Source organism: Panthera leo, chromosome B3 (assembly GCF_018350215.1).
Source record: "Panthera leo isolate Ple1 chromosome B3, P.leo_Ple1_pat1.1, whole genome shotgun sequence".
Classification (NCBI taxonomy): domain Eukaryota; kingdom Metazoa; phylum Chordata; class Mammalia; order Carnivora; family Felidae; genus Panthera; species Panthera leo.
Window position 1 is genome coordinate 3,644,669 of NC_056684.1, and position 27,356 is coordinate 3,672,024.

Genomic DNA, 27,356 nt, shown 5'->3' on the forward strand with positions numbered 1-27,356 from the left:
ACCATTTATCCACCTGGACCTTCTTCCTGTAAAATCTCACAAGGCAGGTCAATTATCCCCATTTTCCAGCTGAAAAGCCAGAGGCTCCAAGTGCCTCTGAATCGTGGCCAAAGCCACTCAGGTCATACGTGGCCAACCCAGGATTTGAACCCGTTTCTTTCTAACCCCGACGCCCACAGTATTCCTCTGAAGGCATATTTGCTCACCTTGGATACAGGACCCCCAGCAGGCTCAAAGCAACCTTTTATGTAGAGTAGCATTATGATCTTACATTATGACATAGATCAATATTTAATGATCCTAATAATCTTGCTTTCTAGTGTTGGGATTAAAAATATGGAATCAATTACCTTGAACCTCTAGTACATCAAAAATTTATGATGTTACATCCCTCATCATCTTCAGAACTCTTACATGCATTGTGAAAGATCTCAGTAGGCCATCAAATACATGTTCTGTGATAAAATATTTATTGTAGTTTTGGGAAAAGTTAGGCCTTGCTAGAGTTTGAAAGATCTCCAACACTCCAGTGTAATTAAATCTGTGCTTTGCAAACACGGCCAGTGGATCAATACAGGTTCATTTGCTTTCTGATGTGAGTTGCTTGGGAAGATTATTAAACTCGCAGCAAAATAAATACTTGAGCTGTGCTAGGCCTGATTGCTCTGTCTATACTTTTTAGATAAAGAAGTTACTGTTGTTCAAATGATACATATTTTAATTTTGGGCGGGGGGGGGGGTGGGGGGGAATTATGCCTAATGCCAGACAACCAATTGGTTTGAAGTAAGATGGAAAATAATCACTTAATTTCCCTTAGGCTTGAGTAATATAATTTTATTTCTCTCTTCTGGACCACTGCTTATAATTGGTGCAGGTTATTTTCTGCACAGAGTCTCCAGCCTAGGAGAGTAGTGTGAGTGGGGGGGGGGGGGGGGGGGCCGGACTCCGCGAGCCCTGTGCTCTTCCGGGGGGGGGGGGCGTTTCGTTTTTGTTTTCCAGTATGCGCCAGGGCGCCCTGCGGTGCTCGTGGGGGCCCTGACCGCGTGACTCCTTCTAGAGAAGAAGGCGAGGAGCAGTAAAATTAATTGCGCTTTTTAATTCCGGCTCAGGATGCGTCGGGAAAGGTGCTGGATCACTGGAGCATCATGACCAGCGAGGAGGAGGTGGCCACCTTGCAGCAGTTCCTTCGTTTTGGGGAGACCAAGTCCATCGCGGAGCTCATGGCAATTCAGGAAAAAGAAGAGCGGTCCGTCATCATCCCGCCGTCCGCGGCGAACGTGGACATCAGGGCCTTCATCGAGAGCTGCAGCCACAGGGGTGCCGGCCTCCCCGCTCCTGTGGACAAGGGGAACCCCAGCAGCCTGCACCCCTTTGAGAACCTCATCAACAACATGACCTTCATGCTGCCTTTCCAGTTCTTCAACCCTGTGCCTCCCACACTCGTAGGGTCCCTGCCCGAGCAGTACGTGCTGGAGCAGGGTCAGGACCAAAGTCAGGACCCCAAGCAGGACATCCACGGACCCTTCCCCGGCAGTGGCTTCGTGACCTCCAGCTCCACGCCATTTCAGGTGGAAAGAGAGCAGTGTCTAAACTGTCCGGATCCGGTGACGAAAAAGGAAGACAACGCCCATCTGAGTGACTCCAGCCCGTACAACATCGTCACGAAGCTCGAAAGGACACAGCTGTCCCCCGAGGCCAAAGCGAAGCCCGAGAGGACCAGCCTGGGCGCGAAGAAGGGCCGGGTGTTCTGCACGGCCTGTGAGAAGACCTTCTACGACAAGGGCACGCTCAAGATCCACTACAACGCCGTCCACCTGAAGATCAAGCACAAGTGCACCATCGAGGGCTGTAACATGGTCTTCAGCTCCCTCAGGAGCCGGAATCGCCACAGCGCCAACCCCAACCCCCGGCTGCACATGCCCATGAACAGGAACAACAGGGACAAAGACCTGCGCAGCGGCCTGAACCTGGCCGCCTCCGACGGCTACGAACGCCCGGCCTTCACGGTGAGCTCTGCCGACTGCAGGCCCCTGGCCGGCTTCGGTGCGGGGGAGGCTTCCGGGGGCCAGCCGGCCTTCCCCAGCCTTGGGCAAAACGGGGTGCTTTTCCCCAACCTAAAGACGGTCCAGCCGGTCCTGCCTTTCTACCGCAGCCCGGCCACTCCGGCCGAGCTGGCGAACACGCCCGGGGTGCTGCCTTCTCTGCCTCTCCTGTCCTCTTCCATCCCGGAACAGCTGGTGTCGAACGAGGGGCCGCTGGACGCCCTTCCCAAGAAGAAATCCCGGAAGTCCAGTATGCCCATCAAAATCGAGAAGGAGACCGTGGGAATCGCCAACGAGAAGAGGCAGGCGCTCAGCTCGGATGAAGACGTGCCCCCGCGGGTGGCCCGCGGGGACGAGCCGGAGGCCTGCAGTCCTCGGTCGGACAGAGCCCCCGGGGACCAGGACACGCGGTCAGGAGGAGAGAGGGGCTGCCGCGGAGACTCGGGGACGAAGGCCGGCGGGGCCGTCAGCAGAAGCCCCGAGCAGGCCCCGCAGCACGCGGAGAGCGAGGCGAAGCAGGAGCCCGCGGTGCCGAGGGGGCCGGACGACGGCGGCCGTGAGCTTCACCTCACACCCGGGACGGAGCCCTGCGTGCCCTTTCCGGACTACATCAGACTGCAGCAGCACCTGCTGGCCGGCGGGCTCTTGGGCGCTCTGTCCAGCAGAGGGATGGCTTTTCCTTGTTTCGAAGAGTCTAAAGAGCCGGACGTCGCGGGTCAGCGTGCACTCGGCCGGCAGAAGGAAGAAAACCGCTTCCAGTGCGACGTCTGCAAGAAGACCTTTAAGAACGCCTGCGGCGTGAAAATGCACCACAAGAACATGCACGCCAGGGAAACCCACGTGTGCACAGTGGAAGGTTGTAACGCCACCTTCCCCTCGCGCAGGAGCAGAGACAGGTAAGACACCCGTCGGTAATCGTGTCTCCCAAGGCACCGATTCTTAAACTCTACAGTGCGTCTGAGTCACCTAGAGCGTTGTTGAAACACAGACGTCTGAGCCCTGCCTGTTGAATTTCTGCTTCAGCAGGTCAGGAGAAGGGGGGGGGGGGGGGGGGGAGGCCCTAGAGTTTGCATTTCTGAGTTCCCAGGGGATTACCGCTCCTGCTGTTCCAGGGACCACGGTTTGAGAAACACTGTTCTACAGATCCGCATTCCCGAATTCTCAGTTCCAAATCTAAACGCCCTTGGCCACAAAACCTGATCTGAAATGACATGAGCCTGTTGCTAATCTTCTTTTTTTTAATCTCCCTACACGTGGATTTTCTTATTATATATTCCATGCAGAAATACTAATGGATTCATTATGGGGACATGAACAAAATATTACAGTGTATGCAATGATTCTGCCTTTCTAAAGTCTAAGCAACTCTGAATTCAGAAACACATCTGGCCCAAATGGTTGGGGGTAAGGAATCGTGAGCTGGTCTCACATGAGGCAGTGGTGGGGAGGGGCGTTACAATCCTCAGCGTAACTTCCCCCAAACTTGTCTGCTTTTCATTTTATGATATGAAGCCCACCGGGTGAAATATTTTCTTTTATGTCTATTTAACCAGCTACGTTCAAAAAAAAGAATAGCTGCTTGATTGAAGGTTTTTAAATTATTTTTTTCAGTTTTTTCATTTTGAGAGAGGGAGGGCACGCAGCGGTGGGGAAGGGGCAGACAGAGAGGGAGAGAGAGAACCCCAAGCGACACGGGGCTCGATCGAAGTCGTGAACCGTGAGATCATGACCTGAGCCGAAATCAAGAGTCTGACGCTTCACCGACTGAGCCACCAGGCACCCTGAAGATTTTTTAATCATTAAGCTATCAAAGAACAAAGACACTTAGCAGGTTCCTTCGGGGTTTGTGATGTTGGTTGAAAGGTGAGAGTCACTGGGTACCGGGTGTTGTGAGGCACAACACAGCGTCGACCTGTTTGCAAAGCGCCCAGGTACAGAGCGCCTCTCATCACTCCGGGACACAGCACGGGCATTGCTGCCTTGTGTGTGCTTTTCTTCGGGAACTTGAGTCCCATAACCACCCCTCGGGCCACCTTCCTCCCCAGCCCGTGAAGGGAAGCTTGTGCGTAACCAGGAGGTGACCCCGGGAGGCTTTAAGGAAAAGACTAGCTCTCTGATGAAATGCCATATGATAAATGCTAGAGGGTTCGCAGAATATTAACCATGTTGCATTTGCTCAGACAAGCCTGACTTGAAGCAATTCAGCATCCCCGCTAGCTACCTTCGTCCAAAGCGTAACACCTGATTTCCCGAAGAGGGGGAAGGTACAGGAACTGCCCACACGTTCCTGGAGCGGGCTCGTGAGAACATACTCGCCTGGAGCGAGGGGAAGAGAGCAAGGGTGGTAGGAGTTAAAATTCCCGTTTTCTCTCGCTGGCACGTTGAACCAAACCACCAGGATCCCCTGATTGGAGAACGTGCCCTTTTCCTTCGTCCTCCAACAGGAGGCTTTGTTCATGACAAGGCTGTTCTGTTGAAGAAGAGAGAGCTCTATCAGGCAGATTATGCTTGATATTTACGACAGCGTTCTGGCCCACAGCGCCCACCAAATTAGAAGGCCCCCTCCCCCACCACAGGAACGCATCTTGAATTCTAAATTTCAACTCCTGATGTTAGTGGTCTAGAACTAGGAAGGCATTTTGCCTAGAATCTGATTAAAATGGCACATCTTCTCTTATTTTTTTAATGTTTATTTATTTATTTTGAGAGAGAGTGAGAGAGTGAGCGGAGGGGAGGGTCAGACAGGGAGAGAGAGAGAGAGAGAGAGAGAGAGAGAGAGAGAGAGAGTCCCAAGCGGGCTCCACACTGTCAGTGCAGAGACTGATGCGGGCTCGATCTCACACACCGTGGGATCATGACCCGAGCCAAAATCAAGAGCTGGACGTTTAACTGACTGAGCCACTCGGGAGCCCCCGAAGTGGCACCATTTTAAAAGGAGCTTTGTGGGCAGGCCTGGGGCCACCCCCCTCTTCTGAGGGTCAGAGATGAGAACTCTGTTGTCAGGATAATTTTCTTCCCTTCTTAGAGCCACTGCCAGCAGCAGTCACTAGGGTCCCTCAGAAAGGGACTGTAATAGCACCCTAGATGCTTCTTTAGCCAAATGTGTGTGTGTGTGTGTGTGTGTGTGTCTGTATGTATGTGTGTATGTGTGTGTGTGTGTGTATATATATACACGCACATATATATATATATATACACACGCACACACATATATATATATATATATATACATACATACATATATATGTATTCAAGAACCTTCTGTCAGGTGCTGTGGACACAGTCACTGCTCACAAAGGCCCGTGGAGGAGACAGACCAGTAAATAGGCAATTTCAGCTGAATGTGGTGCCCGCTATCATGTGAGAGATACAGGCTGCTGTGGGCACATAGTGGAGGTACCTACGGGACTCTGAGAAGTTAGGGAAAGCTTCCTGGAAGAAGGGGCATGACTAAAGCAGCAGCTCTCAGTCAGTTTGGTCTCAGAACCCCTTCACAAATTCTTAAAACCTGAGGGCCCTCAAGAGCCCTCGGTTGGGTGGTCTAGTTGGGTTTATAAGTATCAGTGTTTACTGCATTAGAGATTAAAACTGAAAAAAAAAATCAATATCTCATCCCTTAAAGTAATATACATAGCATTTAATGAAAAATAAGCCCGTTTTCCAAAACAAAAGCTCAATGAGAAGACTGGTTTTGTTTTTATGTTTCTGCAAATCTCTGTAACGTCTGGCTTAGCAGAAAATAGCTGCCTTCTTACATCAGCTTCTGCGTTCAACCTGTTCCAAGACCACATGTCACGTAGCCCCGGAAAACCACAGTACGCTCGGGAAGGAACGACAGTGAAAAAGACAAATCATGTCATCACAGATCATGTCTTCGTGTCCTTATGAAATGAGTTTTGACTTCAGGGTACCCCTGAAAGGGTCTCACGACCACTAGGGGTGCCCAGACCACACTTTTGAGAACCACTAGTCTACGGAGGCAGAAACCGGGGAGGACGAGGGAGGAGGATAGGGATGGAAGTGTCAGGGAAGACACGCACGTGCACACACACAGCCAGCAGGCACAGCATTAGCAATCCTGGAAGCTGGAAGCTGGCACACAGGCCAGTGGGTTTTGCGTTTGTGGTAGTGACTGGTTTAAGGGCACATGGCACCCCAGGAAGGCGTAACGAGCAGGTTGGAGGATCCCACACGTTCACTCTCGGTGTTCCCGGGGGTGCTCAGGCTGACAGCTTGGCCTCGTCATGGCAGGGACCTTCCCGTGCAAGGTTCCAGCGAGCGTGTCTGTCTGACTTTTTTCTAACCACTCTTGCGTCCCGGGACCTACGTGTCAATCTAATGTCTGGTTTTCTGCCGACGCATACCTACCTGCCCCTTCAGCCCAGCACGCTGACATAATCACAGGGCAGCAGTGCAGTTGGCAAGGCGATCCAAGACTGCGGTGCTGAGGACGTCCAGAAAAAGAACGTGCGAGGGATACGAGGGAGGAGTCGAAGAGCAGATTTTACACTTTCCTTGAAATAGGATGCAATTTCCACCCATTTCCCCACCACCCCCACCACCACGTCTTTGGAGGTTTCGAAGAGAAAATTCAATTCCTAGCTATTTGTGGAGGGGACCGTGCGTTTTTCCCAGCGTGGGCCTGGCACACGTTCTCGTCTGTCCTGGTGGGGGAGGCTCTTTTCCACTTGGAACCATTTTCCTGTCACCTGTAAGATTGTACCCCCTGCAGTCAGGGCTGTTTCTGCCAGCCAGAAGTTAGCAGGGCATCTCTGAGCGAGGCCACCATTGATTGACAAGTTATGTCTAAATGATATTGTATGAGTAAGCATGTGTCATAATGGATACTCATTGTCTGCCCTTCAGGAATAATCATTGGGTAGAAGGCTGGTAGTGTGTTCAATGCTGTACTTGCAAAACTCCTGTCTGGTTTATAGTGAAACGTTGCAAATATGAACCGAACTTAGCGTTCTCTCCCTCCCTGCCTCCCTCCCTCCCTCTGTCTCTGTCTCTCTCTCTCTCTCTCTCTCTCTGGCTAGAACACACAATTTCTAGCCAATCAGGTTTGCTCACCTGTGTGAGCGCTTGACAGGTGTGTTAATGCCATAGACCATGATGCAAGCCACCCAGAAAACTGGAAATTTTCTAGTGGGCACGTTAAGAAAGTATGAAAAGCTCAGGTGACGTGAGCCTTAACAATGTATTTTGTTTCATTCGGTCTATCCGAAATCTTGTCATTTCTGTGTATGTCGCAGCCACGTTTCAGGGCCTCCGTGGTCACGAATGAGCAAGCTATCGTACCGGACAGTACAGCTCTAGAAGATATTTCTTGGTTTCTTTGAAATAAAGCCCTCCACGTGGGGTGCCTGGTGGTTCAGTCGGTTGAGCCTCTGACTTCGGCTCAGGTCATGATCTCGCGGTCCGTGAGTTCAAGCCCCACGTCGGGCTCTGTGCTGACAGCTCGGAGCCTGGAGCCCGCTTCGGATTCTGTGTGTGTGTGTGTGTGTGTGTGTGTGTGTGTGTGTGTGTGTCTCTCTGCCCCTCCCCTGCTTGTGCTCTGTCTCTCTCTGTCTCTCAAAAATAAATAAACCTTAAAAACAATTTTTTTTTTTGAAATAAAGTGCTCCACTTAACTCCTTATTGGGACCAGTTTTCTCTGGGGTCCCCTGGTTGCAGGGTCCCAGGTGACTTGACCTGATCAAAGTAGTCTAGGCATTCTCTCTAGATGAGGTCCAGGAAGGTTCGTGTCCATCACGAAGTTAAGAAGTTAAGAAGGACTGCGTATTCCCAGACTCCAGACTATCCGCTTTCCTCCTCAATGCTAACTTCTGACGGGTGGTGGACAGCCCTGGGCCAGCATCCACTACACCTGCATTTCACCCCTCTCCCCTTATCATCACTTCTTCCGTGCCGCGAGCGTTTTGCGGTATCCAGCTCGTGTCTCCACTTGGAATGTTGACTGTTTCTTACAGCAGCCCGACCCATTGCTAACCATATGTTCCCTCTTGTAGACACAGTTCAAACCTAAGTCTCCACCAAAAAGTGTTGAGCCAAGAAGCACTGGAGAGCACCGAAGACCATTTCCATGCAGCCTACCTTCTGAAAGACGTGGCCAAGGAGACCTATCGGGATGTGGCTTTCACCCAGCAGGCCCCCCAGACATCTGTCATCTTCAAGGGAACGAGTCGGATGAGCAGTCTGGTTTACCCAATAACCCAAGTCCACAGTGCCGGCCTGGAGAGCTACAGCTCTGGTCCGCCGAGCGAGGGCACCATCTTGGATCTGAGTACTACCTCGAGCATGAAGTCTGAGAACAGCAGCCATTCCTCTTGGGACTCAGACGGGGCGAGCGAGGAAGGCACCGTGCTCATGGAGGACAGTGATGAGGACTGTAACGGGCCGAGCCTTGTCCCCGGGGAAGATGAGTACCCCATCTGTGTCCTGATGGAGAAGGCCGACCAGAGCCTTGCCAGCCTGCCTTCCGGGCTGCCCATAACTTGTCACCTCTGCCAAAAGACGTACAGTAACAAAGGGACCTTCAGGGCTCACTACAAAACTGTGCATCTCCGCCAGCTCCACAAATGCAAAGTTCCGGGCTGCAACACCATGTTCTCATCTGTCCGCAGCCGGAACAGACACAGCCAGAATCCCAACCTGCACAAGAGCCTGGCCGCCTCCCCGGGTCACCTGCAGTAACAAGACGGCGGAGCAGGTGTGCGAGGACACGTGTGCGGATCGGAATTCAGGAATAAGGTAGTCCAAAGAAACGTCTCCGGTTTTGCTTAACACCACTTGGGGCAAGCCAGGCCAAAAGGCTTTGAGCTGACTTCACGGTCTTGCTGCGGCAGAATGCGCAAAATACCAGCCTTGGAGGAAGTCAGCCCTGGGGCCACGCTAAGGCCCTGTTCTCTCTCGTGGCCCAAGAGGCTTTTCCCTGACCTGGCAAAAACTGGCAGAAACACCGTTTTCCCCCACGTTTGTTTACACGTTCCCTGGGAGGGCTCCAGGTCTGCAGGCTGGCAACAGGGGCCCAGGACCTGGGGGCAGCCTGATGTCAGCCTTGCACGAGTGTTAAGGGTCAGCTGAGTGTCCCGGGGAAGCAGACTGCCGCCACGGGTGAGGAGCCAGTCCCAAAGTGCGCATTTCAGTTCCTGCTTTAATGAGTCTGCCCGTCCAGACTCAGGTTTGGGGAAAATGACTTTTTGAGACTATGCCTCCGTTTGGAGTGGAGAATTGCTTTTTTTTTTTTTTTTCTCTTTCCCCTCCCCCTTCAGGGGTCTCACGGACCTCCAGTTCTTAGAGGAAGCAGATTGGTTTCAACCCAGAGGAATGTGGATGTCGTTCCCAAGGATGTCCGTTCTTGCCGTGTCGTGTGCGTTCAGGAAGCTCGGGGGCGGGGGGGTGGATTTCATGCACTTAAACATCGCGGTCTTCAATTTAATTTAAAGTAATTTTGATAATATTTAACTTGTGTTTGTTACGTGAGTAGTCGGGGTGAGTGCAGACGCGTCACGGTGTGACCCCTGGGTCCCTGCTCCAGGGCAGAAGGAGTATGTCGGCCTGAACCTCAAAGCCGCTGCCCGTGGTCTTGCGGTGAACCTCGGAGTCTGGTCCCTTCTGGTCCTCCGTGGAAGGAGTGCAGGCGTGACTGTGGCAGGACCCGTTGTAAATACTCGGCCAGAGCGCTTAGAGAATACGGTTCTGATGGTTGTGGTGCATTTTTGGTATCACTGGGTCCCTCGGTCCTCACCCTTTTATAAACGTGTAAGGTTAGGATGAACTTTCCGATTTACCCGGTAGGAGAAAAATAGGGCGTTAACTGCCATACTGTACGTCTTAATATTTAACTTATTCTGAAATGTGTTCCACACCCTTGTACACATGTGCTGTTGTAGAAAGGAAGCTTAATCAGTTCCTGTGAAAAGAGACCATCTCTTGAAATTTGACATTCATGGTACTCGGCAAGCCCGTGGCAGGGAAAGAAATTGACTTCGTGTTAAGACTTCAGGTTAACCGTCTTTTAAGCTTACCGTTGATTTAAGTAATGAAAAACATCCTCAGAGAGAAGCGGGGGTTACAAGAGAGAGATTATTCCTCCTGCACAAGGGTGAAAAAAAAAAAAAGCCAACAACCTGTTACGGATTGTTTCAACATTTTTAAAAAATAAATATGACAACACTTGGTCTCTGCGTAAAGTGAAACGTATCTTTCCACCGTTTTGTTACCCAGCTGTTTATTATTCCAGTTTCCCCAAAGTGGAACCAATTTGTATACAAATGAGTTTTCTATGATTTAATAAAAATATATGCCACATGTTTTTGTTTAAAAAGGCAAACATTTGTAAGACTGGTTTTGTCATATGGACGCCGTGTTGTACACGTGCTGCGGTCATTCGCGCACACACACGCACACACACGCACACACACAATGAATTTTACAGAACCGAAAACCCAGGGCTGGCAGGCAGACAGGTGATAGCATCAGTAACTACAGCCACATCCAAACAGGAGTTGCAAGTATTAATGAGTTCCAAAGAAAGAGCAGTGGTTACTTCCCGGGGAAGAGGGGCTGGGTGTCAGTTTATTTTTTGTTTTTAATGTTTATTTTTGAGAGAGAGAGCATGAGCAGGAGAGGGGCAGAGAGACAGGGAGAGAGGATCTGAAGCGGGCTCCATGCTGACAGCAGAGATCCCGATGTGGGGCTCGAACTCACAAACTGCAAAATCACGACCTGAGCCGAAGCAGGACACTCAACTGACTGAGCCACCCAGGCACCCAGGTATCAATTTATTATTAAGGAAAATACAAAAATGGGGCACTTGGGTGGCTCAGTCGGTTGAGCGTCTGACTTCAGCTCAGGTCGTGATGTCACAGTTCATGAGTTCGGGCCCCGTGTTGGGCTCTGTGCTGACAGCTCAGAGCCTGGAGCCTGCTTCGGATTCTGTGTCTCCTTCTCTCTCTACCCCTCCCCTGCTCATTCTCTCTCTCTCTCTCTCTCTCTCTCTCTCTCTCTCTCAAATAAAACGTTAACATTTTTTCAAAAATTAAATGCAGTGATTGCTTAAAAATACTGGGCTGTCAAAAATAATTCTTAACAGCCAGGGCTCAAAGTAGAATGAATTTCAGCTTCTTCCTTTCTTAAACGTGCAGAGTTGTTGTGTTTTTTTTGAGTCAGGTTTTTGTAATTAATCTTCTCACCTCCTCACCTCTTTTATCTGCCCTTCCAGTAGATAAAAGCATGCTCCCCTCTCCCTTCTGACCCCCCTGTCGGGGGAGGGCTCCACGTCCCTGCTTCAGGGGGATCAAGAGGAGGGAGCCACCAGCGGGTGTGTGGGTCCCAGCTCAGAACCCTCCGGTAGCAGCTAGTATAAAATCCAGAGACTGTCTCGAGGCCAGCAGGGTCCTGAAACGTCTTCCCACGCCTGCGACTTCTCCATCCTTCCCGCTTACCTTGCATTACAACCTCTGTGGGCTTTGTCTTCCCTCGTGGTCGCCCTTCTGAACCTCCACTTTGCAGGATGCCACCCCACGACTCATCGTGGCTACGGTAGCCGACCTCACTTCCTGCCCTCAGAGAACTGGTGGGAACCCCTGGGGCTCGCCCCCCACCACCGCCGCCCCCCCACCGACCCCTGGTCAGCTTGTCTGCCTTCTCGCCTGTCCTCACATGGTCTCATCTGGCCAGACTCTGCTGCCACCCTCAGCCCCACGTGGCCTGGCCGAGGCTTCTGAGTTCCCCGAGCACAGCCTTTCTGGTTTTCTCCACTGGCGCCCAAAGCAGATACCGAAAGGACTAAATGTGCGAGGGTGTTTTGAAGAGAGACCGTACTGTCGGAGAGGAAACGGGAGGGAGCCGGGGAGGCTGGGGGAGCCAGCAGACAGCATGCAGATCTGACCTCCTAGTGAAGGAGAGAAGGAGGGAAGGTTGAGTGAAAGAATCCGAGACTGCCAGACTGCCGTGTGGTCTGAGGAAGGTTGGGGCAAGGCCCCTGGGGGCGGTCTCTAACCCAGGTCAGCCATCAGAGCAGTCGCCCCTCTCCCAGGAGTGGGTTCCCTGGGAGTCGTATCCCTGCTACCCTCAGTCTGGCTGCGAGCGGCCCGTGGGAAGTGTGGCCTCCGTGCAAATGTGGCCATGGGTTCAGAGCACAGTACCTGGAGCCCTTGGCCAAGTCCTGTGTTTATCTGAAGTCCCTGGGTCCTGTTCAAGGTGGATTCAAGCCTGCATTTTTCTCCGGACTTAAGAGTGGCGTCCACGTTCGTTTGGAAGGCCGATGCCCTCACTCAGCCCTCCGGCTGTCTCAACGATGGGGCCCCCTCACCTCTTCCCTTGCCCATCCATTATCAAATATCCTTTCTACTGCTTCCGTCCCGCTAGCCTAGAACTCTTGCAAATCGCTCTCATCTTGGGGCACGTGGATGACTCAGGAGGTTGAGCGTCTGACTTCTGCTCAGGTCATGATCTCCCGGGTAGTGAGTTCAAGCCCCACCTCGGGCTCTGCGCCAGCAGCGTGGAGCCTCCTTTGGATCTTCTGTCCCCCTCTCTCTGCACCGCCCCTGCTTATGCTGTCTCAAAAATGAACATTTTTTTAATGTTTATGTATTTTTGAGAGAGAGACAGAGCATGAGTGGGGGAGGAGCAGAGAGAGAGGGAGACACAGAATCCGAAGCGGGCTCCAGGCTCCGAGCTGTCAGCACAGAGCCCGACGCGGGGCTCGAACCCACGAACCGTGAGATCACGACCTGAGCCGAAGTCGGACGCTTAACCGACTGAGCCGCCCCAACGCCCCAAAAATAAACATTTTTTAAAAATCTCTCTCATCTTAACAATTGAAAGAAAGAAAACATAGCTTTCTAGAGCCCTGACCCCTTCCGGTGGCCCTTCCTCCTCCCTTGGCTTTGTACAGCCGGGTGCTTACAATAGATCTGCCTCTCCCCTAATCACTGCATTTCTTTCTTACCCTGACGATGGCCCCGCCCTCACCAAGCTTCCAGTGACCCCCAGACGGCCGCATCCAAAGGACGCCTTTGGTTCCGTGGTGTACCCTCGTCCCCCTCTGGCCTTTTCTGTCCTCGCACTCGTGCTCTCTGGGATGTCTCGTTCATCCCTGTGACTACCAACCACTGTCTGTCGGCTGACGCCTCTGAGTCTACACCTCCGGAGTTGCCCTCGTGGCAGCGGAGATGCCCGCTGGGTGTCGCAGAATAATCCACAGCACCCCCCTCCAGCTCAGCTGGTGCTCAACCCAATTTGTCGCCCTCCACACCACCGATCATCTTCCCCCTTGCGTTTCCTCGGGGTGAGGGAGCGGTGGCCAACCCACACCAGAACCCCAGGGACACCACCACCTGTGGTCAAGAACGTGGCTCTTCAAGTCGGACTGTCCTCGGCTGTTCCACACGCCAGCCGGGCGACTTGGGCCACCTCACAGCTTCTCTGGGTCTCCGTGTTCTGGTCCATATGATGAGGACAGAAAGAGTCTCTGCTTCGGCGGATCCTCATGAGGCTCAAGGGCGTGGAGCACGTGAGCGCTGCCTCGTAAGGGCTCCGCGAACCTCGCCGTAACCATCCTGTTGGTCACCGTCGTCCTCATCGCTGTCAGCGTCGTCACTACCCCGGACTTGCCCTTCCTCTCACGCCCGGCGGCGGCCATCCGTCACCAAATCCAACAAACCTGCCTACCGGAAAATGCCCTCCGATCCTTCCCCTTCCTCGTGCTGGTTGGTCAGTATCCGTTCAACAGGGCGGCCCTCTGCTTCCTCCTCCTCCTTTCCCGAGACCTTCAGGAGCCTCCTGCGGCTGCTGCTTTCTCCAGCCCACCTTCCCACAGCGGCCCCAGGGAGCTCTCCCAACAGCACAGAGCGGACTGTCCCTCCTCCTCCAGGTGCTTCCTGCTGCCCTCGTGAGGGTGGGGTCCCCCCAGGCCGGCCCCGGCCAGGCTGACCCCCGCGGTCGCCCCACAGGCCCCGGCTTGTCGGTCCCCAAAGCCCTGCCTGTGTTGCTTTGTCTCCAGGAACCACCCTGCCAGACTCTGACCCCAAACCCTCTGTCCTCCCCTGAGACTCAGCTCGGGTGCCCTCTCGTCCAGGAAGCCCCTCGTGACCTCCCCCTCCTTCCCTCCCCGGGCGGAGTAAAGCCAGCCCTCTGGGCCCCCCTGTGTTGTCAGGGTTTGCTCACGGATTTGCCTTGCGCCACCCCCACCCCTCACCGAGGGGCCTCCAGCTGTCAGCAGATGGACCGAGAACCCACCTACTGTGCGTCAGGCACTGCCAAGCACACTCTGCTACATGCCGTGGACACAGGGCTCGCTCTTGTGGAATTTAGCATAAGGAGGACAGATACTAAGTCAACAAATAAATGAAAACTTATGCAAGCTTAGTTCCCAGAAGAGAGGTCTCTCTGTCCAGTGTCTCCGGCTAGCACCCGTCCCGGCTAGGCCCGAGGGCACAGGGTTGTGACCTCCCCGTGACCTCACCTCCTCAAGGTTGGGACTCCGGGTCTCCCTTCCCAGGCGTGCGGCTACATAAATGTAACTCAGCTGTCAGCTGCGGGCACATCCCTAAACCGCCAGCCTTGTGGGGTCATCCTTCTGTTTACGTTCAAATTAAATAACATGAGCCTTCCCTCCTCCCCGCCCCCGCCTTTCAGAAGACTGACCTCAGCAATCACTTTCCCCATCAGCCTTTGAACGTAAGAAAAGCAGACACGAGCCTCCCGGGTCCTGAGAGCATACTTTCAAAGCAACACGACTTCAGCAGACAGATGAACGAACCCTGGCTGTTCGGCCCTCATCACGGGGATCTGATATTACTGACTCCTGCGACCAAGCTCTCAAGCCCCATTTACTGCCTAACCTAGCAGAGGGTCAGAGACCAGGGAGGGGCCACACGTATGGCTTTTGGGCCTAGCTTGGGGTGTTTTTCCTAAGTGGCTAATCGTCCCACACCCAGATTTTGTCTGATTTCTCAAAATCGCCCTCGATTAGGAAAACTGATAATCACTGCTTCTTTTTCTTTTTTCCCTTTTTTTATTGAGATAAAATTTGCACAGCATAAAGTTTATTTCAAGTGTGTGATTCAGGGGTGCCTGAGCGGCTCAGTCAGTTGAGTGTCCAACTTCAGCTCGGGTTGGCATCACATGGTTCGAAAGTTCGAGCCCCACATCGGGCTTTGTGCGAATAGCACAGAGCCTGCTTCGGATTCTCTGTCTCCCTCTCTCTGCGCCCCTCCCCTGCTAGTGTTCTCTGTCTCTCTCTCTCAAGAACACAAATAAACATTAAAAAAATTAAAAATAAAATAATAAAGTGTACGATTCAGAGGCATTTAGTACACTCACTATGCCGTCCACCTCTGTCCGGTCCAGAACATTTCGACCACCCCAAAATAAAACCCTGTACCCAGTAACAGTCACTCCCCGTCAGTCTGCTAACTAATCTACCTTCTGCCTCTACGGAGCTGCATGGACATGTCATATAAATGGAATCGCACGCGATGTGGTCCTTTGTATCTGGCTTCTTTCACTTGGCATGACGTTCTCAAGTTTCATCCATGTTGTAACATACATCGCTGCTTCTTATGGCTAAAGAGGAATCCATGGTGTGGAGTTACCACATCCATTTCAGTTTGTCTTCCTACCCATCAGTTGATGCACATTTGGGTTGTTCCCACCTTGGGGTTGTCACAAATGATGCTGCTGTGGACACGGGCGTACAAGTTTCTGTTTGGACGCATGTCTTCTGTTCATGTGGGTCTGTGTCTAAGGCTGGAAGTGTTGGGTCTTACGGTAAGTGTGTTTGACACCAGCCTGTTTCCTTTTTTTTTTTGATTTTAGAGAGAGAGGAGAGGGGCAGAGGGAGAGAGAGAGAGAATCCCAAACAGGCTTCATGCTCATCACGGAGCCCAAAGTGGGGCTCAGTCCCACGACCCTGGGATCATGACCTGAGCCAAAATCAAGAGTCAGATGCTCAACAGACTGAGCCACCCAGGCACCCCATAAGGTCGCTGATTCTTTTTTTTTTTAATGTGAATTTATTTTTGAGAGAGAGACAGAGCATGAGTGGGGAGAGGGGCACAGAGACACAGAATCAGAAGCAGGCTCCAGGCTCCAAGCTGTCAGCACAGAGCCCGATGCGGGACTCGAACTCACGAACTGTAAGATTATGACTTGAACCGAAGTCGGACGCTCAGCTGACTGAGCCACCCAGGCGCCCCATAAGGGCACTGATTCATCAGCACAGTTGCACGTTGGAATCATCTGGGCATCTTTTAAAGTACTGCTTCCTAGTCCCTCCCTCAGATGGTCTGGGATCATCGGTCTGCTCTGTGGCCTGTGCACGGAGAGTTTCAAAGCTCCCCAGAGGTTTCTCCCAGCCCAGGTTGAGGATTTCAGACACAGGGACTCACAGATGACATCATTAATCAATAGCTTGCCCTCTCAAGTCAGTGTCTTCAGACCTGCTTGATTATGAGAATGTTCTGGGGCACTCTTTGAAAATACAGATTCCCAGGGGCGCCTGGGTGGCTCAGTCACTTAAGTGTCTGACTCTTGATTTAGGCTCAGGCTGTGATCTTGCGGCTCATGGGTTCCAGCCCTGTGTCAGGTTCCTCACTGACCGTGTGGAGCCTGCTTGGGATTTCTCTCTCTCTCTCTCTCTCTCTGTCTCTCTGTCTCTCTCTCTCTGTCTCTCTCTCTCTCCCTCCCTCCCTCCCTCTGCTGTTTTCCTGCTTGCTCACTCTAAGATAAGTAAATAAACATTAAAAAAAATAAAATCCAGATTCCCAGACCCTTCCTCTGGAGATGTCCTCAGTACTTAGTGGGCCCCGGGGGGTGGAGGGGGAGAGCCTGGGAATCTGAAGTTTCAACAGACACTTCGGGTCTCTTGTGATCTGGCAAGTTTGGGAACCAGTATCTTGGATTCTTCCCCAAATGTGGGCCCCCCACCAGCGCCAGCTGGAGCTTGTAAGAAATGCACGTTCTAACTATTTCTAAATCAGAACCTGCCTTTTAACAGTTCTGCAGTGATTGTAAACACACTAATATCTTAGAAGTACGGTGTTAGAGTACTTAATCTCAAGCAGTGTCATCTGTAAGTAAGAGGTTCTCAAACTTGAGCAGCATTAGATCGTCTGAAAGGCTCATTAAAGCACAGGCTGTTCTTGGAGCCTCTGATTCAGCAGGTCTGACGCAGGCCACGTGTCACAAGTCCCCAGGTGATGCTAATGCACTTGGTCTGAGAACCACGCTTTGAGAATCCCAGATCTGGCATCTGGACTAGGGTTTCTCAGACTTGGCACTCGTAATGTTTTGAGCCAGATAATTCTTTCCGGGGTAGAAAGCTGCCCTCTGATTGTAGGGTGGTTAGCTGCTTCTCTGACCTCTACCTGCTAGGTTCCAGGAGCACCCCCAAAATTGCGGCAGCTAATTATGTCTCCGTGCATCGCCAGATAATGCCCTGGTGGGCTGGGTGACCAAATTGAGAACCACTGGTCTAGAACATACCTAAAGGGGAGGGGTCCTGCCACTCATCCCATTCAAGAGGAGAGCAGACTTGGTCCCTAGCTTGGGCAAGCTCTCTCAGACTCTCCTCCCAGATCCCGGAGGGATTTGGGACCTGAGACCCCATGAGGCAATACCCTTGAACCAGGATTTCCTCACCTGGGGAAATGATATCCCTTTCCTGGCTCCCTGGCTACAAGAGAAGCGTCTGGAACTCTCAACACCAGGTGTGAAGTCCTGATCAGGTAGCCCAGTCCCTGTCGCCCTCCCCTCCTCACCGGTAGCCCCTTCTTTGCCAGATATCTTTGGCTAGTCCTAAAAACCAGATTTTCCAAGAAATGTTAAAAGTGGCCACAATACAAGCAAAATACATAAGGAGCTGAATGTGTGTTGGTCACCTGATGCTTTTAAAGCTACACCCTAGGAATCTGTGCAATTGGTGAGCTTTAATTAGTGTGAATTGTTATACTTTCTTTATGTTCTTTGCAGAGGGCCGGGAATATTGGGCGGTGAGGGAGAAGACCATTTTTTAAAAGCTTCTGGGTTCTCCAACCTTCCTGGAGGTTGGTTCGCATTCCATATTGTTGGGGAATAGTGCCCTCTGCTGGAATTTTCTGGTTATTGCGATTGCGGCTGAGTCCTGTCAGGCCAGGCAAGTGTGTTTGCAAATTCCCCTGGTGAGCGGACCTTGTCTTCCAGCTCCAAGGCTGGCTGAAATGAGGATGTGTTTCCTGAATGTTCTTAAGCCCGCGTCCTGGAGTTGAGTGCCTGAGCCTAGGACACTGGTTAGGGCCTAGGACACTCGTCAGGGTCGGGTTCACACAGACCTCTTCCCCCCGCCCCCCGACACTCCCCAGCTTAGCCCTCCTGGAACAGGGTCCCTGTGACTCCCCAACCAGCCCATGCGTGGAGAAGTGATGTGCTAGGAGGCACATGTGTGGGGCCCCCTGGGCTCCTGGCTCCTGCTTCCTCCACTGCATACCCCCAGCTGCAGCACCTTAAATGTCTCTCTCTTTCTTCATCTGTAAAACGGTGGTTTCAGATTGTGCTCTGGGGTGACCCCAGGGACCTCATAGAAGCCTCACAGGCCAGAGGGAACATGAGAAGCAGCCCGGCGGGCAAGTACCGTCACCAGAGTCCATCCCCCTTCTACCTGGTTGTATATATTAGGGCTTAGTATTTTGTTTTGTGTTCTGCTGAGAGAGAGAGAGAGAGAGAAAGACTTTCTTCTTTGAAAATCATGACAGTAGGTGATCTCTCAAGGCCTTCCAGCACTTTCTCTGACTCCTGCCCTATGGACATTTGTGGGGAGACATGTCCCACTGTCACACCGCTGTGTCCTGCGTGCCACCCAGCCCCGCTTTTCAAGCCGGATTAAAGAGAACCGTAAGGGCTGAGGGTGACCTCCTTCTTCGCCCTGAGCAGCACCCAGCCCAAAGTAAGAGCTCAGTGGGTGTGATAATGGCCCCCCCCCCGAAGCCAGTTTTGTAGGCAAGCTCCGTACCTTGTCATATTCCAGAGTCATTGCCCGTCCTCTAAGAGGACATTGTGTTTGGTCGGTAAAAACAAGCTCACCGGAATTGGTCCGTAAGGTTTGGTGACTTGGCTCCTTGGCTCACCCCGTTGTACGTTTTCTAAAGCTTCACATTTAAAATGTAAGTCTGAGGCAATGGTTGATGCTGAATACCAGACCCTGTGAAGTTTGGTTTAAACGCTATAAAGGTCTTTATAGATATTTATACCTTTCTCTCTGTTTTTTTTAATATATATATTTTTGGGGGGTGGGCATCTGGGTGGTTTAGTTGGTAAGTGTCTGACTCTTGATCTCAGCTCAGCTCTTGATCTCAGGTTCGTGAGTTCCAGCCCCACATTGGGCTCCACTCTGGGCATGAAGCCTATTTTAAAATATATATATAAATAAGATGTATATATAATATAAAATATATATATTTATATATATTTTTTTAAGTAGGCTTATATATATATATTATTTTTATATAATTTTATATTTATATTTATATTTGTTGTAGACTCTGGGTCTGTCCAGCAAGAGAGCAAGACGCAGGATTGAAAATGTGAGAGAGGCTAATGTCCGGGAGGAGACAAGAGCCCTGAATAAGGGTCCTTGCTCCATTTTTATTAGTCTCGGAAGGCTTACAAACATGTGATGGATGTGCACAAAGAGACAATGAAACTGTGAACATTAACTCATGGGCGTGGGGGAAAGGAGGTTTTGGAGATATGTGGTGTTAGCAGTTTGGGTTAACACAAAACAAAATCCTGGATCTGGGCAAAGGTTGTTTACAGCAGACGTGAGGCCCCACCTGTTTACCTAAACTGGTCTAGGGGACAAGAAAGACAGAGCATGCTACCTCAGCGTCAACAAGGCATCTTTCTTTTGTTAATTAGCTCCATTCTGGGCAACTTTGCTGAGGTCCATAACCCTATTTACCTGCTTACGTAATTTGGTCCTTCCTTCCTGTGAAAGCAGCTTTCTGCTGTTGTCCTGTACCTTTGTCCTATACTGGGGGCCTTTGCCTCATTTACCTAATATTTACCTAATCTTGTTTACCCAAACTTGGGTGTGTTCATTCTGTGGCTTTCTAATTCTTTATGCCTCGTTAACCCATCGGTGCAGCCTCAGGGAATTCGAAGCTTATTCCCCACGTATATGTACAGGGACGCCTGGGTGACTCCGTTGGTTAAGCATCTGACTCTTGATTTTGGCTCAGGTCATGATCTCAGGGTTCATGAGATCGAGCCCCACGTCAGGCTCTGCTGGCAGTGAGGAGCCTGCCTGGGATTCTCTCTCTCTCCCTTTCTGCTCCTACCCCACTCACTCTCTCTCTCTCCCTCTCTCTCTCTCTCAAAATAAATATTTTAAAAACAGAAAATATCAAAAATATTTTATTTTTTGGAAAATAAAAGCTATATGTATTTAAGGTGTACAATACAATGTTTTGATGTATGTATACATTGTGAAATGATTTCCACAAACTAATTAACATATCCATCCCCTTGCGTGTCAGTTTTCTGTGTGTATATGATGAAAACGCTCGATATCTACTCTCCTCGTGAATTTCAGATGTATAATACATCATCATTAACCACCATCACCATGCTTTACATTAGACCCCCAGAATTTATAACTGGAAGTCTGTGCCCTTTGATCAGAATCTCCCTCTCCTCCCCCAACTCCAGTCTTCTGGAAAACACCATTCTCCTCTCTGTTAGTGTGAGTTCACCTTTTTCTTTTTTCTGTTCATAGATCTCACGGAGAGGTGAGCCCGTAAAGCCTCCGTCTTTCTGTGTCTGGCTTGTTTCACTTTGTCCTTCAGGCCCATCCAGGTTGATGCAAATGACAGGACTTACTGCCTTTTTGAGGCTGAATAATATTCCATTGTGTGTGTATATACACCATATCTTCTTTATCCCTTCATCTGTCAGCGGGCGCTTGGGTTGTTTCCCAAGTTGATGGCTACTGTGAGTGATGCTGCAGTGAACATGAGACAGTGATTCTGTTCCCCTCAGATCTATACCCAGAAGAGAGAGCACTGGATCGGAGGGTGGTTCTAGTTTTAATGTTTTGAGGAACCTCCATGCTGTTTTCCGGAGTGGCTGCACCAGTTTGCATTCCCAGCAACAGTGCACAAGATTTCCTTTTCTCCACATCCTCGCCAATGCTTGTTATCTTGTGAGTCTCTGATAATCACCATCCTAACAGGTCTGAGGTGATCTCTCACTGTGGTTTTGACTTGCATTTCCCGAATGATGAGTGATGGTGAGCATCTTTTCACACGTCTGTTGGCCATCTGGATGTCTTCTCTGGAAAAAGGTTCAGCTCCTTGGCTCCTCTTTGAACCAGGTTTTTCATTTGTTTGTTTGTTGCCATTGAATTAGGAGTTCCTGAGATTTTTGGGATGTTAACCCCTTAGCAGACAGATGGTTTGCAAATATTTCCTCCCATTCCATACGGGGCCTTTTAATTTTGTTGATTCCCTTTGCTGTGCTGAATCTCCCTGGTTTGTTTTTGCTTTTGTTTCCTGTGCTTTTGGTATCAATTCCAAAAAATCACTGCCAAAACCAATGTCAAGCACGTTTTATCCTGTGCTTTGTTCTAGGAGTTTAATGGTTTCAGACCTCTCATTTAAGTATTTAATCCATTTTGAATTTGTATATTGTGTAAGAGTCTAATTTCATTCTTTTGTGCGTGGCTATCTGGTTTTCCCAACAGTATTTATTGAAAAGACTATCTTTTCCCCAATGTATATTCTTGGCACCTTTGTCAAAAATTAGTTAACTGTATATGTGTGGGTTTATTTCAGGCCTCTCTCTTCTATTCCGTTGGTCTATGTGTCTGTTTTTTTGTTTTGTTTTGTTTTGTTTTAAATTTTTTTAACGTTTTATTTATTTTTGAGACAGAGAGAGAGACAGAGCATGAACGGGGGAGGGGCAGAGAGAGAGGGAGACACAGAATCGGAAGCAGGCTCCAGGCTCTGAGCCGTCAGCCCAGAGCCCGACGCAGGGCTCGAACTCGCGGACCGCGAGATCGTGACCTGAGCTGAAGTCGGACGCTTAACCGACTGAGCCACCCAAGCGCCCCTATGTGTATGTTTTTATGCCAGTACCATGTGGTTTTTATTACTCTAGCTTTGTAATAAGTCAGGAAGTGTGATGCCCCAGCTTTTTTATTCTTGCTCAAGATTACTTTAGCTATTTGGGGTCTTTTACAAATTTTAGGATTGTTTTTCTCTCTCTGTGAAAAATGCCATTGGAATTTTGATGAAGACTGCATTGAATCTCGAGATCACTTTGGGTAATATGGACATTTGAACAATAATAATTCTTCCATGAACACAGGATATCTGTCTCTATATTTCAAAGTCATGTGCTTCTAAATCATCCATTTTAGACATTAACTATTTTCTTCCTGCTATGGAAAAATGGAGACTTAAGTCTGTTGTGTTTATAAACAAATAATTTTTTTTTGCTTTTTTAATATTTTTTATTTATTTATTTTTTTTTAATTTTAATGTTTTATTTATTTTTGAGACAGAGAGAGACAGAGAATGAGCAGGGGAGGGGCAGAGAGAGAGGGAGACACAGAATCGGAAGCAGGCCCCAGGCTCCAAGCTGTCAGCACAGAGCCCGGCGCGGGGCTTGAACTCACAAACCGCGAGATCATGACTTGAGCCGAAGTCGGACGCCCAACCAACTGAGCCACCCAGGCACCCCTATTTTTTATTTATTTTTGAGAGAGAGAGAGAGAGAGAGAGAACGAGCACGAGTGGGGGAGGAGCAGAGAGAGAGGGAGACACAGAATCTGAAGCAGGCCCCAGGCTCCAAGCTGTCAATGCTGAGCCCAATGCAGAGCTTGAACCCACAAGCTGTGATATCATGACCTGAGCCAAAGTTGGACGCTTAACCCACTGAGCCACCCAGGTGCCCCAAGAAATAACTTTAAAGTTATCACCATATCTATTGAAATTCTTTAATTGAATCCATAGTAGCTGCTGGGAAAAATCCAACTGTCTTAGTCATGGAAGAGCCAAACCTCAGTGTTAAATACCTGAGAGGCTTTCAGGCAAAACAAAACAAAACAGCAACTCAGAGGTAAACTAACCCATCACCACTCTTTCATCGTTATTGATAAACTATATTGATTAATTATAATGCCTGTGTTTTTGCAAAGCACCATATAATTTTCAAGAGCAGGTAACACAGTTCATTTTCACAACATCCCCGTAAGGGCCGCAGAGGCAGCTCCATTTTACAGGTAAAGATGTGCACAGAGCCGTAGGGGCCTGAGGCCACGGAGCTGGGACAGCCCTTGGCCAGGTGTCCCCCCCACCCCCACCCCTACCCCACAGGACCTGTGGCCTGGGAAGGAAGGACACAGGTGAGCGTTCTCAACAACCTGCTGTCCTTACTTCCAGATCCCGTCTTTCCTGTCCCCTCCTCCACTCTGACCTCCCTCTTCCTGACCAGCGCGCTGAGGCTCGCTTGAGGCTCTAGATCGGCGACTTCCACGGCCCGGTGGTCAGGGGCATGCCAGCCACCGGGTGCCCTTACTGAGTTCCGCATCCACTGCCTGCAGCTCAGACCCCACTGGGCTCCCGGAAGCTTCTCGGGCGAGGGCTCTTGGGGCTGCTGCTGGACTGGCCTGAGGTCAGCGTCGGAGGGACGGGGTAGGGAACAACGGTGCCGCACGAAGCTTGGGTAAGAAATGGATACATACAGAGAGAGTCAGGGCAGCACAGCTCTTACTTTCTGACCTAAAACCCGAGCCACCAGAGTAGAGACCTGAGAATATAGTAGTGTGAACTCTTCTCAAATACTGGGGTTCTTTTCTGAATGCAAAAGTAATACAAACTCAAGGGGGGTTGGGGGCAGGGGGTTGGAAACACACAAAAAAGACAAAGATCACATACAATGCTACCACCCTGCCAACATTCTTTCATCTGTTTCCTTTCTCCAGTTAAACGGGGCGGGGTGGGGGGGCAGAGAGTGTTTAAGCATTTACTTTTCATTGTTATCTAAGTAATATGTATTTTGGCTATCATGTTCCTATTATTTTGGATGATACGGTATTTATTTAGCTCCATGTTTCAAAGGAGTAATTCTTGAGATGCATGGTTTCCAACTGCCCTATGGTTCTTTCCCCCTTTGCTTTTGCTGTTCCCTTTGCCCAAAACCTGGACGAGTTTGCTTGCAACGAGTTCTCCTCTAAATGGGGCTGGCTTCATGCTGCAGAATAGGCGGAGACGAGAGAGGCTGGGTGGCGGAGGAAATGGTCTGTAATTTTACCGTATAATGTGGGTGTCCTGCAGTGCTTAGGAATGCTTTAGAGCCTACAACAGAAAATCCAAAAACAAAAAACAACTAGTGTCAAACAAACAGAATGTATTCCAAATAACGAAGAATCTAGGCACAAGTAATTGCTGGTATTTGGTCAGGGGCCCAGCCTGGTCAGGGCCATCATCCGTGCAAGCTGCTTGACTTCTCCCTCCGTGTTCTCGGGGAACAGTGAGGCTGCTGTGGCTCCAGGCATCACACCTGAACTGAAGGGAGGAAAAAGGAGTAGAGGAGTGGCACTAATTATGTGTTTTTCTGTATTATCAAGAAAAGCAAATGTTTTCCCAGAAGGCCCTAGCAGAAACCTACTTGTCTAGCCTGGACTAGAATCATGTCACCGGCCACACTGAGCAGCAGGGGAGAAGAGAAAGCAAATATTCAAGCTCCCCTTGCCTCTAGAGTGGGGGTGACAAAGAAGAGAAACTTTGGAACTGTCTGTTGAGTTAGCCAAATAGCAGTGGCTCCCCCAGTATTTCCTATGTCTTGGGAATAAGTCTCACCTCCTATTCCACTTTCCGAGTGGGTGGTTGGCTCAGAGGCTGAGTCACTCTTCCCGGTGCTGTGGCTCCTGTCCTCATCCTTCTTGGCAAGTTACAAAATAGTGCAGTTATGTGTGCCTGGCTTAGAGGATTAGCAATTGTAGTACGTAGTTTTAAAGCCTACCCAGCACAAAGTGAACGAGGGCTCCACAAAAATCCCTGCCAAAACAAAGCAAAGCAAAACAAAAAACACCGCCCTGAAAAACAAAAACAAAAACAAAAAACTATGGCCTGAAGACAATACAAATGCAAGTACAAGCAAGACCATGAGACAGAAACAGCAGACATTTTCCTGCTAGCAATGAATTTTCATTACAAACTAGAGACTACAGCAATCTCATCGGATCTACCAAGAGTCAGTCCAAAAAAAAAGAGCCAGGTTTTATCAAGAAAATTATTTGGAGAGTGAGTTTTATATCAGTCAAGATGTACTATTAATAAATAAAAGAAAAATGAGTTGGTTTTAAGTATTTAGCCCATTTCTATCTCATCAGATTAAAACTTACACTTCAATCTGTTTTATCATTTATATGACTCATGAATATATCATTGTCCGTATATAAGCTCTAGGGTAATATATTTTCAGGTTCATCTAGTTTATTCTGATAATAGATTGCCATCAAAAAAATTTTGGAGAAGACTCTCCCAAGCAATGGACTTTCAGGGCTCTGACTTCCTTCCTATCGATGAGGGTTCTTGGTCATTAAGTACAGAACTGAGTGCAGTGGACACGCAATGTTGTATCAGTTGCAGGTGTACAGCTCGGTGACTTGACAAGTTCACACATTATGGCGTGTTCGCCGCAGGTGTAGCTCTATCTGTCCCGTTAACATCGTCATTACAATGACTGTATTCCTGATGCTCTGCTTTTTATTCCCGTGACTTATCCATCCCGTAACTGGAGGCCTGTGTCTTCCTCGCCCCTTCGCCCATTTTGCCCAACCTTTCCACCGCCCTCCGCTCTGGCAGCCATCAGTTTGTTCTCTGTATTTTTAATTCTGATTCTGCTTTTTGTTTGTTTATTCATGAAAAAAAATATATTGTTTTAAGTAAACTCTACCCCTAACATGGGGCTGGAACTCACAACCCCGAGATCAAGAGTCCTACACTCGGCTGCCTGAGCTAGCCAGGTGCCCCGGTTTATTTTTTATTTTTACTTTTAGATTCCATTTACGCATGGAATAGAATGGTATTGGTCTTTCTCTGGCTTATTTCACTCAGCGTAATAGCTTCTAGGTCCATCCATATTGTCACAGACGGCAAGAGGTCATTCTTCTTCATGGCTGTGCAATGTTCCATTGTGTATATATATGCCACATTTTCCTTATCTATTCGTCTACTGATGGGCACTTAGATTGCTTCCATATCTTGGCTATTGTAAATAATGCTGCAATGAACATAGGGGTGCATGTATCTTTTTGAATTAGTGTCCTCATTTTCCCTGGGTCAATACCCAATGGTGGAATTATTGGATCACATGGTAGTTCTATTTTTAATTTTTGGAGCAACTTCTATACTGTTTTCCACCATGGTTGTACCAATCTACATTCCCACCAACAGTGCACAAGGGTTTCTTTTTCTCCGCATCCTTAACAATACTTGTTGTTTCTTGGGTTTTTGATTTTAGCCATTCTGACTGGTGTAAGGGGATATCTCACTGTGGTTTTGATCTGCATTTCCCTGATGATAAGTGATGTTGAGCATTTTTTTCACGTGTCTCTTGGCCATCTGGATGTCTTCTTTGGAAAAATGTCTATTCAGGTCCTCTGCCCATTTTGAATTAGATTATTTGGTTTTTGATGTTGTATTTTATACATTCCTTATATAATTTGGATATTAACCCATTATCAGATATGTCATTTGCAAACACCTTCTCCCATTCCCTCGGTTGTCTTTTGTTTTGTTGATTGTTTCCTTTGTTGTACAAATTTCTTAATTTTGATGTAGTCCCAATAGTTTATTGTTGCTTTTATTACTCTTACCTTAGGAGATTTATCTAGAAAAATGTTGCTATGGCTGAGGTCAGAGAAATTACTGCCCCTGTTTTCTCCTAGGACTTTTATGGTTTCAGGTCTCACATGTAGGTCTTTAATATATTTTGAGTTTATTTTTGTGTGTGATGTTAAAAGTAGTTCAGTTTCATTCTTTTGCATGTAGCTGTCCAGTTTTCCCAACACTGTCAAAAAGATCGTCTTTTCCCCAATGTATATTCTTGCCTCCTTTGTCATAGATTAATTGACCACATATGTGTGGGTTTATTTCTGGGGTCTCTATCCTGTTCCATTGAACTGTGTGTCTGTTTTTGTGCCAGCACTGTAGTGTTTTGATTACTGTACTGTTTGATTACAGCTCTGTAGTATAGTTTGAAATCTAGAGTTATGATACCTCCAGCTTTGTTCTTCTTTCTCATGACTGCTTTGGCTATTT

General features: G+C 49.3%; 1 protein-coding gene across 1 annotated transcript in view; it reads left to right on the forward strand.

Moving 5' to 3' along the window:
* The window catches only part of BNC1 (basonuclin 1), a 31,821-nt gene extending 21,443 nt beyond the window's left edge, over positions 1 to 10,378 (forward strand). Inside the window, exons 4-5 of the mRNA XM_042940847.1 lie at positions 1,111 to 2,939; positions 8,055 to 10,378. Of these exons, the coding sequence (XP_042796781.1) occupies positions 1,111 to 2,939; positions 8,055 to 8,739 (2,514 nt within the window). The 3' untranslated portion in view covers positions 8,740 to 10,378. The remainder of the gene's footprint in view (positions 1 to 1,110; positions 2,940 to 8,054) is intronic.
* The last annotated feature ends 16,978 nt before the right edge of the window (positions 10,379 to 27,356 follow it).